The sequence below is a fragment of the Emydura macquarii genome, unplaced genomic scaffold (genome assembly GCF_026122565.2).
Source record: "Emydura macquarii macquarii isolate MOO-44397 ecotype Brisbane River unplaced genomic scaffold, CSIRO-AGI_Emac_v2 contig_1876, whole genome shotgun sequence".
Classification (NCBI taxonomy): domain Eukaryota; kingdom Metazoa; phylum Chordata; order Testudines; family Chelidae; genus Emydura; species Emydura macquarii.
In genome coordinates, this window is record NW_027132013.1 from 20866226 (window position 1) to 20884351 (window position 18126).

An 18126-nucleotide genomic window follows, 5' to 3' on the forward strand; every position below is an offset into this window, starting at 1 on the left:
CTACAGATGCTTCACTTCAAGGTGTTGTCACTAAATCCAATTTGCCTCTTCCATTATTCTCACTGGCTCCCACCTTATCTCCCCATTTCCTCCTCCTGTACTTATAATGAAGGGCAGAGGTTGTAGATGATGCCATGAGAGGCAGCTGGAGCACTACCAAAATGCCAGTTACACTCTTCTGCAAGGAATGCAGCACAAGGAAACAACTGGCTTTCGTTATAGAGACAAGGTGGCTGAGGTATTATCTTTTATTGGACCAACTTGGGTTGGCGAGAGAGACAAGCTTTTGAGCCATACAGAGCTCCCCTTCTTCAGAACTCTGTGTGGCTCGAAAGCTTGTCTCTCTCATCAACAGAAGTTGGCCCAATAAAAAATATTACCCCAGCCACCTTGTTCCTCTAAAATCCTGGGACGAACACAGCTACATCTACACCAGATTCATTATAGTTTTATGAAATAAAGGTATGTGTACACTATGTATATATGTACAGACAGATCCTGTGCAATGTTAGCATTCAGCTGACCCATTCTTGCTTTAACACTTTGCTTTAATACCAGACCTAGCTGCCTAGACTTTTGGCTAGTGGGGCCATTTCAATGCCAGCCCTGCATGAAGAATCTGCATTTCAATGGTAAGTGAGCCATGATGGGATAGCCCAGCAGTCTGTGCTGTGCAATCCCATCTGCAAAGGAATGAATAAAAGGATACTGCTCCACCATGCACAGCCCTATTATCTGATGGGCTTTCAAATCAGCATTCCCCCGAGGATTTTTATACAAATACATTATTTAGAAACCCACAGCTCCTTCCACATAACTCTTGTAGGTGGCCATTTTTTGCAGGCCATTTAAAGAGATTGGTAAGGGCCAACAGGGAAATGGGCATTCCCTTGCATAACAGCCATTTGGGGAAGGGAGTAAGGAAGCCTGATGAAGAGACCCAAGTCCACCCTTCCCACCTCTGAGACACACACAGTGCAAACACCACGTCTTGGTTCAAGTCTCATTAATAACCTTTCTCCCTTTTGTAATGAATTAAAGCCAGACGTGTTCATTAGAGGCTTTTCAAATTCCACTTGTGAGGGGGCAAATTCTTCTAAAAGTGAATCAATAATTACTTTGCTTCCTGTACATGAGGTGGCCAGATCTTTAAGGTTTGTGGTTACTCTTTACCCCACCAGATGCTGTATGTCCACTACTGAACTCTTAATGGCACAGGAAATAACAGGCATCTTCTTGCTACAGGAAAATAGAAATCTCCTCTTAGAGGAGAGGTGGGTGAGTTGTTCTTTATCGCCCCCCACTTCTGTCATTCAGTGACCAAGGGGGTCTCTCATATTTCCGCAGAACTTGCTAAGAGCCTGGATAACACTCCTAGTGGAGGGCAAGAAGGGCAGCAACAGACAGTGCCGTAGAAGGAAATCACTACAAAACACCAATGTCACAGTAACTAGATGCAGACAGTCTCAGGTCAGAGCATCTTTTTCTTGCTCAGGTCTGGAAGCCTTTTGTATTCAAAAGTCTTGTTACCATGACTCTTGGCCAGCACAAGGAGAAAGCCCTGACTGATCTGCAGAACTGATTCTGCTCCTGATGACATTGTTCTATTACGTACCTCAGGTGTCCTTATAAATAAAATAGAAATCTTATTTGTAAAAAAGAATATCCAAGTTCACACGAATCTCTGTATCCACTGATTTGGCTCAGTCTATACTGGTAGGGTGAGGTGCAGAATGTGGGATGAGGAACTGGCAGCAGTGAAGCTGAGGCCTAGTATAACTCAGTCCGGATAAGGGAAGTGCAGAAAAGGAGGCAAGCACACCAAGAGAGAGGTGGGGTCCAGCCTTGCTACTCCCTCGACTTCCCCTGGGCCATGACTAAATATCCTCATCTGAACTGCTGCTGCTGCTGCTGCTGCTGCCACTGCTGCTGCTCCCCATGTCACTGCTCTCCTCCCGCTGCGCCGCCGCCGCCGCTGCTGCCGCCTCTTTCTCTTGCAGTTTCAGTGCTGCTGCCTTCTTCTCCTGTTCCGCATGGCTCTTCATGTGAGCACTGCGGCTTTTCACTTTGTAGAAGACTCTGAGGAAGAACACACACATGTAAGTGTTTGCTCCGTCTCTCTCTACCTCCTCTTCCCTCCTTAGCCAAAGGGGCTTCTGCATCTCTAGTCTGAAGTCTACAGACTACAAAAAGGACCCTATCTCACCACTAAGATGGAGCTACTGCAACTACAACTGCTCTCACTCCCATTCCTTATGCAGCAGTATGGTGCAGTGGACAGGGCACTACTTTAGGACTCAGGAGACCTAGGTTCTGTTCTTGGCAGACGATGTGGTGTACAACCCTGGTTCAGTCATTTCACCTCTCTCTCTGTCTTAAGCTCCCCTCCCACCCTTTATCTGTCATGTCCCTTTAGATTCTAAGCACTTGGAGGCAGGTCTGTCTCTCACTATGCACCTGTACACTGCTGAGCACATAAGGACCCCAATTTCAGTTGGGCTTTAGGCGCTACTGTAATACAAATAAATAAATAGGCAAGCAAGCAGACAAACAGTGACTAGTGCCTTCTTTTTATACCTCTCCCCCCAGGTTCAATGGTCTTAGCCTTTTTCCCTTTGTGGTTTCCAGTCTCTTTCTACCACTTCTCCCCTCATTTGACCCCCTGCATTAATTTCTCAATTTTATTGGCACCAAAAGCCTGCAAATAAACTTGAAGGCCATTACAATTCTGCTTTTCCCCAGTCAGTGTCCAGGCTAGAAACACAGCAGTGTGACTTCTCAAAGCAGTGACATTTCAGGGCCAACTGCTGCTCTATGGCCTAGTAGAGGAGTGTCCTGCCAGTGCTAGCTAAATGACCCCCCACACTGTGGAAACCTGTCAACACCACTGAGGATTTAATAGGACAAAGATGTCATTCCTTCTGTTTCTCCCCATTTCCTCACCATCACACTCCTATATTTAAAATGGTGAGGAACTCCTGGTGTTATGAGGCTTGTTATTCTTTGGGATTAAGCAATTTAGGCAGCAAACTGAACTTCGTTGGCTGGAGCCATAGAGGGAAAGTAATACACCTATAATACGCACAAGAAAGGTGTGTAAATCTAATCAAACCATTTGTTCACCTGGCACCTGCTATTCTAGTTATGAGAATGCCCTACATTCCTACAGCATTATTCATCTGAAAGTTCTTTAAATGTTTTTTTGGCTATACAGGAATCACTTAACTCACCAGTGAAATGTAAACATTGCTGAGGTGGAATGTACAGCTGTTTAACAGCACACTGCAACACTGAAAAATACTACAAACAATTGACATGGCAGGGGGAATGCAAGTTGTAATCTGTCCAGGGCACAGTGGTTAATATCTCTATCATTATGAAAACTACTATGGGACCTTTGACAACCTCAAGTCATTAAGGACCAAGAGTTTTTAAGATCTAATCTGAAAGACAGCACCACTGGTGTTAAGATGTTCATATTATTGTCCCCATTTCCAAAAATTTAGTGTACAACAGCTTCACAGAAATGGCTTCTCAGGCTAATTTTTCTTTTGTACACCATTCCTGTGATAGTCACTGTAAATTCATTTACTTGCTCGTACCTGCCACATTTTTTACATGGAAATGTGTTCTCCTGGTTCTGAGCTTTACTGGTCGTGTCTGATTTTGGCTTCGGTTTCCGTCTCCTCCTCTGTACCGGGGGAGGAGTCTTTTGAGACTTCACTGCTGTCTCCTTAGGCTTCCTTACAATCCTACTGCTGGCTTCCCCTGGGGCATTAGACTCTTGGCTTCTTGAAATAAGGACCTCAGTGACCTACATAGCAAAGAGACAATTGTTAAAGCAAACTGAAAATGAGGCATCTTTGGAGTAAAGGCTGCTGCTGATCTCTCACCCCAAAGTATTCCAGTCCAAGCCATTCCTAATAAGCAACTCTCTCTGATATTTCTAATGCCACTCATCCTCCTCTCCAAGCACCAGTCACAGGGAATTGTGTAAGACTGAACCACATTCCCAGTCACCCCCTCTCCCAGCCCATCAAGTCATACAGAATGCCATCTGGACGCTGGTAATAATCACAGTTATTCCAGTTCCAGCTCCTTCCACCAGGAAAAGTTAAAGGTGAAGATACTTTGTCTGGAATTGTCCATTTTATTCAACATTTTCCAGACTGTTAACTGGGTGCTAGGAGGGTGGGAAGGATTGGAGGGGGAAGCACATGCAGCTCAGTGCAACACTGACCACTTCATTGGCTTGTAGTGTCTGTGTAGCTTTGGGAGGCAATGTACTCATCTTCCTGTCATCTAACTCTTCCTCCTTCTCAACCTCCTCCTCCACGTGCGCGTGTTCCTCACTATAATTCTCCTTTCTGGGAGGAAGATCACGTGCAAATCTCTGGGAACTCTTCACAAGAAGAAATGGTGAAAGGATAGAGTTAGTATTTTCTTCTTTGAGCTTCAGCTCTTCTGCAAGTAAAGGTAATTATGTGAAATATACGTGAGGCTATGAGGTTGGGCCTAGTGAACTTCAGCCTGACATGTCTCTGCTGGTAAAAGCAGCAGGTGAAAGAGACTTAGAAACAAAAGAGTTTCTAATTAGACAATTACTTGAGGAATCTACACCACAGTTAGGACCACATTTATTATTTTCTGTACATATGCAGCATCAGTAAAATTATAAAGAGTGACTGTGAGTCAGTCTATGAAGTTTGCATTTGGCACCAAAGCCAAAAGCAGGAAAGGGGACTGGGTGGTTACCTTGATGTCAACCTCTGCTTCATCTTTCATAGACTTCTCATTAGTGGCATCAATGTCCCCAAAGATTAAGGTCCCATTCCGACCAATTTTCACTTGTTTTTTATATGTGTAGTAAAACTCTACACACTGGGCCACTGCCTTGGTTTTTATCTGGTGTTTAAAAAAAAAAAAAAAAAAGAAAAAAGAAAAGGAAAAAACAAATTCCTTTTAAAAGGTGTATTAATACTCATTAAAAGTGTAATTACAAGTCACTTTACATTGTAATTTTCTTTGTCAGTAATATCTTTCTATTATAGGAAAGTTGTTTTAAGTTCTTGACACTGCTTTAGATTCCCCACAAACCTTTTCTTTAGCCTCCACTGGAATTACTTAGTGCCAGATTCTGGCACCTTTACTTGAACAGAGCAACACCTTAGACTGAATAATCCCACTACATTCCAATGGGGCTACATGCACAATGAGGTACTAGTCAACACAAGGGTGGCAGCACTGTCACTGAGGCCCGGTCTACATTAGGAAATTAGGTTGGTATGTCACTCAGGGGTGAAAAATCTACACTCGAGTGATGCAGTCAAACCAACCTGGTGTAGACAGCACTAAGTCGATGGGAGAATTCTCCTGTTGACCTAGCTACCGCCTCTCGGGCAGGTGTAGTACCTACGCAGATGGGAGAACCTTGCCTGTCAACATAAGTAGTGTCTTCATTGAAGCACTACAGCAGTGCAGCTACAGCATTGCCGCTGTAGCTGTTTGTGTGTAGACAAGCCCTGAGGGTATGTCTACACTGCAGCTAAGGGTCTCTCTCTCAGTATGGGTAGACAGGCATGCTCTAGCATGTTGTACTAAAAACAGCAGTGTGGATGTTGTGGCTCACGATGGAGCATGGGCTCTCTTGCTCATGTGTTCCCCTAGACTTGAAAGCCCAACCTCCAGACCAAGCCACAACATCCATACTGCTATTTTGAGCTCACTAGCTCAAGCCCTGGTAGTGGGAGTCTGTCTACCCCAGCTGGGAGGCTCGCAACCAGCTGCAGTGTAGACATACAAAGAGATATAGGCACTCCCTAAGGGTATTTGCAACATTGCAATTGAATTGTCAGCCCTCGGACCAGACTTAAACTATGTCTACACTCGCTGTGAAATTGGGCAGCAGTCGACAGAAGATATGCAAGCTACTCTGAGTAGCTTGCATATCTCTCATCGACTTCCTCACTTCTACTTATTGTGGCAATTTCATTTCTCTATGCCGATGGGAAATGCCCTCCCATTGATGCAGTGTTACTCTTCCTAGTGGAGGTGGATTAACAGCGTTGATTTCCGGGTCGATAGAGTGGGTCTCCGCTTCCGCTCAATCGATCCCGGTAAATTGGTCCAGCGGTGCCAACTGTGCCACTGTCAGTATAGACATAGCCTTAGTTTCCTACAACATTTCAGCTAAAGAACAACCAGAAAACAAATCTAACAGATAGGGAGGAAGGCTTGCAGAGCTTTTCAGTTCTGTACTCATCTGGGAACAGATGATTATCAGAAGATCCAGGAACGATTACATGTTTTCTATCTGTGACCTACTTGAGGGTTTGGAGGCAGCATACCAGCTTTTGTTAATACTTAGGCTTTCACAAGTTAATACGAAGTTTTGCGTATTTGTTATTTATTTGTGAGAAGTTTGAAAATTACTCCCCACTTCATTTTTTTCTATAGCTTTTCCTCCAATGAAAGTATCTTCATTACTGATTAAAATGAATAGGAGGCATTTAATAAAAGGATATTTTCACTAACTTTAATTTTTATAGAAAACTGGAGGTAAAACTACTAAATGTTTCACCATCCACAAATCCATTTACAAGCCATTTCACCAGAATGGGAATTTTTCCCGTTCAGTTTTGTAACTGGGCTACTTGAGTGTTACTATAGCACTACCATCACTTTATAAATATATTCTGAGTAAGTGACCTGAGCTAAGTGAGGGAGATTGGACTGTTAATGGGGAATGGGGGGAGAAAAATCAGTAAGTAGCACTATGTTTTCAATTATTTTATTTATTTTAATAGTAGTAGCCAAACATCTCTCTGAGATTTTGTTGTTTTGCTTGATGAAAGCTCATACAAAATTTCTCTGGAACCCACTGAAGGTAAGTTTCTCCACTAAGGTTTCAGAGACGGTGGTAAGTGCTGTACAAACATATAGGTAGATATGGTCCCTGCCCCAAAGAGCTTACAATCTAATTATAAAAAGGACACAGCAACTAATAAGTTTAACAATAGGAAGAAATGGTAATGGTTTTTTGGGTTTGGTTTTTTTTTGTTTGTTTGTTTGTTTTTTTAAGTTTAATCACTCCAAGGAAATTTTTTTGGGGGTGCGTGGGAGGGGAGAATTAAAAAACACAAGAGCCAAGAGGGAATGCAGTATTTTATATTGATAGTGTCACTATCAGCACCAACTGCAGCAGCTCAGGTCAACCCTTCCACAGCATGTTAAGAAATTGGCAGAGTCACTTACAAGTTTTTGGACCAGGAAAAAGTCTTTCTTGTAGATTGCAATGCCTTTGTTGAAAAGTTTCTTCTCCTCAACTTTCCACCGGTCTGATCCTGTAGGTAAAGAAGTTTAAACTGAAAACCTATTTCATTTCAAGCTTTTATTCTTCTATGTATTTTTTTTTATTCTTCTAGTTATCTTTTCTTTAGATGTCCTTTAAATAAAACCAGCCCAAACGATATCAGATTCATTACACATCTGAAGTAGTTTTAGTACAATATCATTCTTGCACCTCCAGCAGTAAAACACACAATCCAGAATCTCCCTTAGCCCTCCCACTTTCTTCCTTTCTCCATACATCCACAGTGGAATGTACTCTGCATGCCTAATGGTAGTGTCAAAGAGCTGTTGTAATGTGAACAGATGTGTAATTTTTTTATGCATTAGAAAAGGAGCTATTGAGCTTCTCTCTACCCTCACAAATCAAGGTCTCCCAGGGTTGCCTAGGGTCATCTTTGGTCATGAGAGATACTATTCTGCAATTGGTTATATACTGAGTGAGGGTAGAGGCAAACACAGCTGCACTGGACATTGCAGTTTTGTTTCCATAGAGGAAACAATGAGATGCAATAACCTGCTAGTCTCTATACTCTCTAACATCCTACTGTAAGCAGCGTAGACTACTAGGAACTAGAAATTCTCCCACTAAAAATCTCTCAATTCACTGCTATGAATCCATGCCACAGAGGTTACATTTCTGAGATTTGGACAGTCCTTCTGTCACCCATAAGCCTCCCTTCTGTGATTGCTCTCTCTGAAGACATCTAGTCCCTAGACAAGCCTGTGTACACAAAAAAGTGGCTCAGTGACTTATGGACTTGTGGTACAGCACACTAGCAAATCCTAAGCATCATGACAGCTGCAGGCAAGATTCCCTGCAGTTCACACTGCACTCATCAGGGCCAGGGATGATGACTTTTGATTCCTGTAAAGCTTCCAGAAAAAACTTATGACACTATATCAATATCAAAAGAGCAGCAACAACCACCAGCACATGCTGTGCAAAAGGATGAAGGAGAATGGGGAAGAATCCCTGTCTTCAACTAGTGCTGTCAGATACAAAGGAGGCAGAGGCAGCAGAGCTGAGTTTCTCTGCTGCCTTCCCCTCAGCATACCTGTGTAGTGATAGTCTGCCAGTGGGTGATGTGGTGATCGCACTGGCCTCTTCAGCAGCAAACTGGTCAAAGTATCCTGAGAGACAGACAGTACAATAACAGAATTATGTTCGTGTAGGACACTAACTTATATAGGTGTTGCAACAAAGAACATCAGGCAATCCCCATGGTGCCATCCTCTACCAGCAGGTTAGTTGTATTAAAAGCTCTCTTTTCCACCTTGTGCGCAAGCATTTGAAATGAAGGAATGGGAGTCAAGACACCAGCATTCTGTTCTTGACTCTCTGGTACCTTAGGCAAGTGACCTCACTTCTCCATGCCTTTGCTCTTCTAGCTGTAAATTGGGTATGATCCTACTCACCTACACTAGCTCATAAAAGGTGTTGTGAGACATAATTATTACTCCCACAGATGAACAGGCCCTACAGAAGTATTATCTTGTTTAGTGACGATCCCATATGGCATGTGCTTTTTTATGAAACCAGTTCCCACTGGCCCGCACCCAAGGACCCTGCCCTAAATGATGACTCCTTTGCAGATCCAGGACACCAGTGAAATGGGTTTAGAAATCTCAAATCACTCAAGTAAACAATAGTCCAAAATAAAATGGAAGGATCACTTCAGCAGAAGAAATTTATCTCAGAGCCACTAACTGCAGCCACTCTTTATTTGCCCTTAAAACTACAGCTATCATTTGTGCTGAAGTTAAATGTAGGTGGCAGAGAAGATTAGAGCACTAGCCTTTCATAAACAGCTACACTTTGCAATTTTACAGCATCTACCAAGGAAATCAGAGCATTTTACAAACATTAATGAAGTATTACAACTCTGCTGCAAGGTAGGTAAGTATACCCATTTCACAGATGGGCACAGAGAGGTTAAGTGACTTGCCTACGGTCACAAAGCGAGTCAGTGACAGAGGCAAGAATTGAACATAGAAGTCCCAACTCCCAGTCCCATGCTCTAAAACCAGTAGACAGTGCTCCCTCCCATGAAACTTGGCTTCCAGTTTAGATGGCAAGTAAAATTAGTTTAGCAATCTCAGCCACTTGACCCCTGCAAGCTGAAGTTCAAAACAAAACCACAAACCACATACAGTCTGATGCAGTTTGACATTTTTAGCAATCTCTGTTTAGGAGAGACCGAAGACTGAAATAGCCAGGAGGTGCATGTCAAGATAAAGGTGCATCATCAGAGCTGTGTGGAGGCCACATCAGAATAGTGACAGCAAGAGGTGATGAGCATTAGGATTTAGATGTATTGGCATTTGGTGGAACTTGTAGTGCAGAGGTCCCCAAGCGGTAGGGAGCACCTCTCTAAGGGAGCAAGGAGGAATTTTTGTGGGTGATGGCGGGGCCTGGGCCCACCCCCATGGGGGGTGGGAGAGTGCATCACCAAGCTCCGCTCTGCCTTGAGTTCTGCTCCGGCCCAGCTGCAGCCTTGGTGCCCAGACCTGGCCTGGCCTTGCCCTGTCATGATGCATGGCCACAGTGCCTGATCCCTGCTGCCTTGGCCACTGGCTTCAGCCACAGCCTCAAGCACCTGTCTCAGTCCCTGGTCATGGCACCCAGCCCCCGCTGCAGCCCGTGGCTTCAGCACCCCTCCTCCAGCACCTGACCTCAGATCATGGCCCCCAACTCCAGGGCCTTCCTGCTGCAGCCCATCTCCCAACCTTGGCCCCTGACCCCAATTGCAGCCCCCTGAACATGGCCCTGCTCCCAGCCACAGCCCCCCTCCCCAGCTGGGGGGAGAGGGACAGAGCAGAGGGACCCGGACAAGAGTAAGGGGGGAGCGCAGGGTAAAAAGCTTGGGACCATGGTGTAGTACTTTGCAAGCTTCCTTCTCACAAATGAGCTTCTTGCTGCTGCCCTCAGTCCTTTATTTTAGTGAGCATTAAGATCTCTTCCCACAATCCCAGAAGATAGACAAAAGATTGAAGAGGACTCACCAAAATGTTTCCCTTTGCTTCATGCAAGAAGTGCAGCGTCAGCTCCTGATTGGTACCAGCCCCAGGAAAAATACTCGAACAGGCGGCAGTTAGCAGATTTTCCACTATTACCAGGAAAGTGCCATCAAATCAAAAAATGGGATGGGGTGGAAGAAGCAAAAAATCAGATTAAGAAATGGAGAAGTAGTTTCTATTTTTTCCCATAATCAATGCGTTTGGTTGGTGGGGCTCTCAGGAAAGTTTTCGATGAACTAGTGCCTACGCAAGTCTTACTGCTGCCCAAGATACACATTATTTTATCCTAATTGGCCCTTTCCAGTCAAAACTAGAGAAACCAGGAAAGAATGTACAGTTGAATGATCCCAGAATTTGAACTCTCCCTCACTGTAAAGGATGGTGAATCCAGGTGATGGTTGGATAAGATATAGTGACGGAAAACTAAGGGGAAGAGAGCCAAGACTGAATGAACTTCAACATTGAATTTCCCTCTTACTGTGGGGACAGGAGGAGGAGGAGAGCGTGACGTATTTCCTCTAGTTCAGCATTTACGAACACTATGGGAGCAAGATGAGAAAATATAAATCTGAATGAACACGCAAACAGAATTTCCCATTTTTTCCAGAAAAGGCTGGTCCAGAACTACTGCTTCAGTAACTGAATAAATGCAGGGTTCAGGCCAACTCTACCCTACAAAGTTTTTTGGAAAAAACCATCACACCCCCTAGCTGGCACAGATATGCCAATAAAACCTCTAATGTAGGCCCAGCTATGCCAAAAAAAAAAGCATTTTTCAAAACTTTTCAGCAAATCAAAAAAAGTCAAAGTTACACATTTTGTTCTGAAAGTTTTCATTTCCTCTTTCAGGCGTTTTGACAAAAGCAAAAGAAAGGAGGACTACATTCACAAAATGGATGGGGCAGAAAATGGTGGTGCAACCGCCTCCCTTATATATTTAGCCCACTTGTTGAGGCACTCACCTGGGATGTGGGACACAGACTACACAACGAGTGCTACAGCTACGGTGTTGACTTGCAATACAGTGACGGAAGAATTCGTCAAGGGACAGTAGCTGGGTCGACAGAATAATTCTTCCATCGAGCTAGCAATGTCTGTACTGGGACTGAGACTGATCTAGCTACATTGCTCAGGGGTGTCCACACACCCTGGAGAGACCTAGTTAAGCCAGCCTGTTTTAGCTGTAGACGTAGCCCTAGGTGCAATTCCTCCCTCTGCCTGATGCAGAAATAGGATTTGAAGTTAGGCCTTCCACGTTGCCAGAAAGAGTGCCCTACCCACTAAGCTACAGGATATTCTGGTGTGGGATGGTCTCATTTCTCCTCTGGAAGCTGTTCCTTTTTATAAATAGTCATTGGGGCAGGGATTCAATTTGGGTCTCCCACCTCCCAGGTGAGTACCCTAACCACCAGACTGTAGAGTCATTCTCATTATTTCTCTGGCCAAATGACTATCCATTGTCATCATGACTGACTATGAATTGCCACTAAGTATGACAACAGATAGTCACTTGGCCAGAAAAATAATGAGAATGACTCTACAGTCTGGTAGTTAGAGCATTCACCTGGGAGATTGGAGACCTCCCCCATGTCTCCCTCCCCTGACACCAAAGTCCCCAATTCTCCCCTCCATGCCAGGTGCTCTGTGTAAGCCCCATTCCCCCATCTTATTCCTTTTCACTCTGTCTGGGAAACAAGTCATTCAAGTGTCAACATTTTAAAAACCATACTGGGTGGATGGGCGGAGCTGAGATGGGGGTTACTGTTATGCTGGAAGGTGTCAATGGCTGCCATCAACTCATTCTTTCATCTACAAAGAATTAAAAAGAGATGGTTGAAGCTTCTGGGTGTTAACCAGATGCTAGGATTCCATGTATCCTTCCTGTCCCCCTTTCAGTTTTTCCAATTTTCACCAAAACCTATAGGGTTCTGTCCATACTTACAAGGTAAGTAAAGGAATATCTTTTTTTGGACCAGGGTTGAGGATACAACGTCAGAACAACAGATACAAAACCTGCAAACATATCTCCACTGCTATGATGATCAATACTCCTACAACACACCTTTCAAGATCCATGGGTCCTACACATGCTTATCACACATCTAGTGTACTTCATCTAGTGCATCAAATGCCCCAACAACTACTATGCGGGTGACAATCACTATGCTCTTGAATGAACTTGCAGAGAAAAATAATAAAAGACAAATACCTCTATCACCTCTGGACAAACTCTTTTCCCAAAGTGATCACTTCATATTTGACCTTTCAATACTTGTGTAGGTTTCCCTTGAGGAGAACACCTTCAAAATGTAAGCTTGGGAATTTAAATTCATAACTCTGAATTTAAATGGACTTAACAGGGACACTGGTTTTATGGTTCATTACAACAATTTGTAACACACCACGCTGCCTGGTGACCCTTAATTGCCCACTTCAAACCCTTTATGCATGACAATCTAATTCCCAATTGCCTACTTCATTTCAAATGACTGACTCCCAGGTTACCTCTTCTGCTTAACAATCTGTCCCGATTTGTAATTAGCTCAGGCCTGGTCTACACTAGCAAATTAGGTTGGTATAAATATGTCACTCACGGGTACAAAAAACCCACTCCCCTGGGCAACACCGTTAGACAGACCTAACTTCCATTATAAACAGAACTCTCCCGTCGAGCCTTTCGGGGAGGTGGAGTACCTATGCTGACGGAAGAACCCCTCTTGTCAGCATGGGCAATGTCTTAAACGAAGCACCACAGCGGTACAGCTACGTCGCTGTAGCATTTTAAATGTAGACCAGCCCTTAGACATTCTACTTCTTTCCCCAGACCGGAAGAGCTCTCTGTAGCTCAAAAGCTCATACCTTCCACCAACAGAAGTTGGTTCAATAAAAGATATTACTTCACCTACCTTTTCTCTCTCATATCCTGGGACTGAACAGCTACAATAATACTGCAAAAACAGAGTTGAAGGTAATGCCTTGCTTCACTCAGCCAATGATCTAATTTGTCCCTTCTGGCCTTTCAAGTCTATGTATCTTTGTTCTCCATAATTTTCCATGAGAAGTTTTCAAGACCACTCAGTGAAACTTGACACTTGATCAGTAGCGTGAAGCTTTTTAAAATGGAGCCTAATGTAGAGACTTTGGAGCCTATCAAAGCTGCTGCTTCTTGTTTTGGTCCCATTTACCAACCTCTCCATATCCTTACCATTCTCTTGGGTGGTTTTGTTGATTTCAAGGTCCCCCCATGGCTGCCACACCAGGTCTGCCTTATGCTTGTCAGCTGATGCCAAAGATCTGTCTTGGAGCACAGGGATTTCTGCTTGAAACCGGGATCCCACATTGATTCGCCTGGGAAAAGGAGAACAAATAATGACAATGAACACCTCATAATATTTAGAACATACCTACCTGCTAAAAACACATCGATCCCCAAAAGATCAAAACATTGGCCACAAGACAGCCACAGGACAAGAGCAACTTTCAGATGCTACTACTGGGGTCAGATTTAAGACAGTAACCTAGAGGTGAAAGGCACAGTGCCCTGTTACCAATTTCCATTGTTGTTTTAATCAATTATGTTGTTCTATTTAATGAGAGGGTCCTTTAGAACTGCTGAACTTGAACTCAGTCTTTAATTTGAGGTCTGGTTACTTACAAAGCGCTCAGTTCTAACCCAACTCAAGAACATTCAAGCAACGTATTAGGTTCTAGTGATTTTCCCTTGGTTCTCCTAGCTGACCAATGTGCAGGACAGAAGCAGTGCTATCCATATTGGAAATCAACAGAGAGATTTGATTATAGGAGGAAAGGAGCAGATCACTAAAAATGGAGAAGAAAAACCACAACCGGTCCTGCTGAGCACAACTGCACACTGTACATTTCATGAGCCTCAAATAGGAGCGTGACCTTTGATTACCCTCTTTCCCACTCCATATCTCTGCCATCAGCTGACTTACTGGGCAGCATTAATAGACAGAGTGAGCAACTCAACCACAGAGAGGTAACTCAAAATGAAGTACAGGGTACGTATCAACTATGGTTAAGTGCTGGCAGAACTAAGAATAAAAATGAATAGACCACACTAAAATATCTTTTCTGCAGACTTAAAACTACATCTCGTCATGTTTTCCTCTATTTTTTTTTTTATTTAAATTTCTTCCAAGAAAGGATTTAGAAGTAGCATCACATTAGCAGGCATACACCGATCTGCCATCTACAGGGAGGTAAGGTGAGGCTGAATGTCACAGCATAGGCAGTTACAGTGCTCAAGAAGTCTGTTTTCAAGAAAAGCTACTGCACTGCAAAAGAAATAATGAGAGCTGGGATAAATAATGTTCTATTAGCCTGAAAACTGATTGCGTTTCTACTTGCAGCAATTACTGATTATGCTCAATGCCCTGAGCTTGTAAACACTTATGCGCATACTCCTGGATTGGCTGAACTTAACTTCAGTGGGACTACTTATGGTTGTAAATGGGACCACACCAAGTAGAAAAGTTAAGTGTAGTGAGGAGGTGTGGCCTCCCTCCAAGACTGATGGAGACCAACAAGCTGGGCCTGTGGGGGTGGAGCCAGAGACTGCCTGTCTGCCAACCCGGATGTGAGGGCGGGACAGGAAGTACAAAGGAGAGGCCCAGGCACTCAGTTGGTGGCCAGCTTCCGGAGGGGAAGGACGTAACTCCTGGCCCTCCAGCTCTGCCTGCGGCCTGGTACCCTGGCAAACCGACTGAGACCAGGTACCCGGGGAGGTGGACCAGGGCCGACATCTGGGTGCCGGCAAAGGAGCAGCGTGAGACCTGGGGCTCAGCAGTAATCCCGGATCCACCCACCCCATCAGGCCCGGTAGTCCCAAGGGGTGAAGACCTGCCTGATGCAGATGCGAAGGACATGGCCCTACCAGGGCCAGACCTAGAGGAGCTGCCCCTGGAATTGGAAGAGGACAATGGCGAGGCACGGGCCCTGACCGGGCCAGACCTGGAAGAACTGCCCCCTGCAGACAGCCCTGAACAGCTGCCCAACCTGCCACCTCCTGATGAGATCAAGGGGTTCTACAACTTGCCCCTCGGCACCTACCCTGACGAGGAAGACTGGGTGGCAGGATACCAGGTACCCGAGGGACAGGGAGAAGGAAGTAGCCCAAGGGAGGGGCCACACGCTCTGAGGACCAGGGAGCCGGACGGGGACTCAGCGTGTTGCAGTTGGGACCCCACTGACCCCTCGGCCACAGCTAGGGACCTGGACTGGGATGCAGTGGAGTCAGGTGGGCCTATGTCCCCCTCCCCCTTCCCTGACCACCACAGGGGCCTTTGAACTGATTGCTGCCCCGCCCGGGGGCCTTTTGAACAAACTACAGGTCGGAGACTGTTCCCCACCCCAAGCTGAGACTGCCCCTGCCGAGGCAGGGTAGTGAGGAGGTGTGGCCTCCCCTCCAAGACTGACTGGGAGGGACGGCCAACCTTGTTACATTAAGCATGTGTGTTTTTGCAGAATAGTTCCTTGCATTCCCTCCTCTAAGATGATCCCAGCTCCTTGGAATGGATTTGTCCCCATTTCCTGCTCTATCAAGCCATGCAGGTCATGAGGATGGGGAAGGTGGGTGAGTGGAATTGCACTGGAAAGGGAACTCATGAAGATATTGACAAAGAAGATAAATGTTAAGTCTGACAAGCTACCTTATAAGAAACCATGAAAATGTCCAACTGCAATTTTGATATATTTAGATAATCGGGTCAGTCTGGAAGATGAACTACATCAGGCCAAAAACAGATTAGAAAAAAGAAAAAGCTTGGGAGGCCCAGGAGAAAGAAATATCATCAAGAACACCCTCTATGGGTAATATTGCTGGAAGAAACAAGTCACTACACAGCCACAATGAAACTCAAATCTATCTTTCAGAGGCATGATTTGCAGATACGGACCTAACTGCACCAGAGGTCTTGCACCACAATGTCTATTTAAAGAAAATGGATGCCAAACTTTTTACAAGTAGGCACAGAAAAGAACCATTACTTTTAGCCTTGAACTTGACTCAAGTTCTTGTTCTGCTTAAAACAAAACACAATTTTTTGGCAATAAGAGCTGAAGCAAAATGGTAAATCTTACTGCAGTCTGAAACCTGCGAACATAAAGTTTCTCAGATTCCAATGAAGGATCACATTCTTTGCTGGCACAATTCTACTGACTTCAATAAGTTACACCAAACAGAGAATTTGGCTCAAGTCAATTACATATTTTGTGACTCAAAGGCCATGATCTAGATGAAGAAACTGATCTCTTGATAATAGTGGTCAACACCAGGTTCCATTGCACTGGTGTGAAATGATTTAACAACAAGCCTAGACACATTAAAGCCATTTTCAAAATGGTTGAAGAAAGCACGACAGCAGTTATGTCTACACTACAGAGCCTATGCCAGCATAGTTATGTTGGGATGCTAAGCCAGCATATCCCCTAGTAGATGCAGCATACATCAACAGAAGCAGTTTTTTTGCAGGCATAGGAACATCACCCGTCTGAATAGCTATGTCAACAGAAGCACACTTCTGTCAACACAGCTATGTCTACACTGGTGGTGGTTTTGTCAGCATAGCTATGTCGGTCAGGGGTGTGTTTTTTTTCCCCATAGTCCTGACTGACGTAGTTATGCTGATAGAAATTTTAAGTGTAGACCAAGCCTCACACTAGATGGAATTCACAAAAGTGTGGAAAATGATTCCATCTCCTCTACAATAATAGTTAAAACTATTTTCAGCACCAGGTGGTACAAGCTGTAGAATCCTCTGATAGTAGCAAGATAAAGTAGGGAGAAAATGATTAATACAATTTATATTTTTAAGTTAAAGACTCCCCTTTGTTTTACTAACTCGGTTACTTACAAGAAAAGAAAGAAGAGAGTCCTGTGAATTTGGAGCAAACGCTCCACTTACTTTTGTTCCTCAAGCTGGTTACATTATGAAAATTAACTAGGTATATTCTGTGCTTTGTCTTCCCTTTAAGAAGCAGTATTTGCTAACTCTTAAAGCATACAACATGCATAATAATATTTATGCATGGCGGAATGAGACAGTGACCTTTTCACCTATAGCTAACTAGTTCAAATTCAGGCCAGCAATAGAACAGTGGTGATGGAAAATAGTTATCACCATGGCAACTGCTCAGTGGACCATAAGAAATATTTAGTGCATGGATCATCAATAAATTTACTCTGCCTTAATTTTCTTTTAAAGAAAAATTTACACTTTTAATAAAGACACTCATACGAGTATGGTTTATACATTTCTAAAAGATAAACCAACAAAAGGGGAGGCTAGGGCACTCACCCTGCTTACAGATTTAGGAGGATAGAAAAGGAATATATGTTTGCCACCAAGCGAGGAGGTGGCTTTTGTATGACTGTCTTGGATACTTACGGTTCAATGCTGACTGGGGTGGCCTCTCCCATTACTGAAAGGATGGGAGGGGTGACTTCTGAACTATCTGTAAGACAAACAACAGACTTACTCAAAACCCATCAATTTTATGTTTGGGGCAGATGTGTGAAGAACACATTAGAGCATAGACTTTCCATCACCCAAAACAGGCACTCATCTCCCAAAGAACAGTAGGCTGAGGAGGAATTTTTGAATTTTCACCCACCATTTCATTCTGGTCCACCACTTTCATCATAGTATCCCATCCCTTCCAGCAAACCCTTTCCCATACTTTAGCTAAACTAATCCCATGCTTGAAAGAACAATTAACTCTTCCAAGACCATCTTT

General features: G+C 44.1%; 1 protein-coding gene across 3 annotated transcripts in view; it reads right to left on the reverse strand.

Annotated features, from left to right (window-relative positions):
* Window positions 1-344: 344 nt before the first annotated feature.
* Window positions 345-18126, reverse strand: part of MIDEAS (mitotic deacetylase associated SANT domain protein) — a 77636-nt gene continuing 59854 nt past the window's right edge. For 2 of the 3 annotated variants that reach the window (XM_067557878.1, XM_067557879.1), the window contains exons 5-13: window positions 17778-17844; window positions 13574-13716; window positions 10354-10457; window positions 8406-8481; window positions 7255-7343; window positions 4756-4905; window positions 4241-4402; window positions 3603-3814; window positions 345-2079 (exon numbers count right to left, since the gene is read on the reverse strand). In XM_067557878.1, coding sequence (XP_067413979.1) covers window positions 1878-2079; window positions 3603-3814; window positions 4241-4402; window positions 4756-4905; window positions 7255-7343; window positions 8406-8481; window positions 10354-10457; window positions 13574-13716; window positions 17778-17844 — 1205 coding nt within the window. In that variant the 3' untranslated portion in view covers window positions 345-1877. The remainder of the gene's footprint in view (window positions 2080-3602; window positions 3815-4240; window positions 4403-4755; window positions 4906-7254; window positions 7344-8405; window positions 8482-10353; window positions 10458-13573; window positions 13717-17777; window positions 17845-18126) is intronic. The other variant, XM_067557880.1, reaches the window with a different exon arrangement.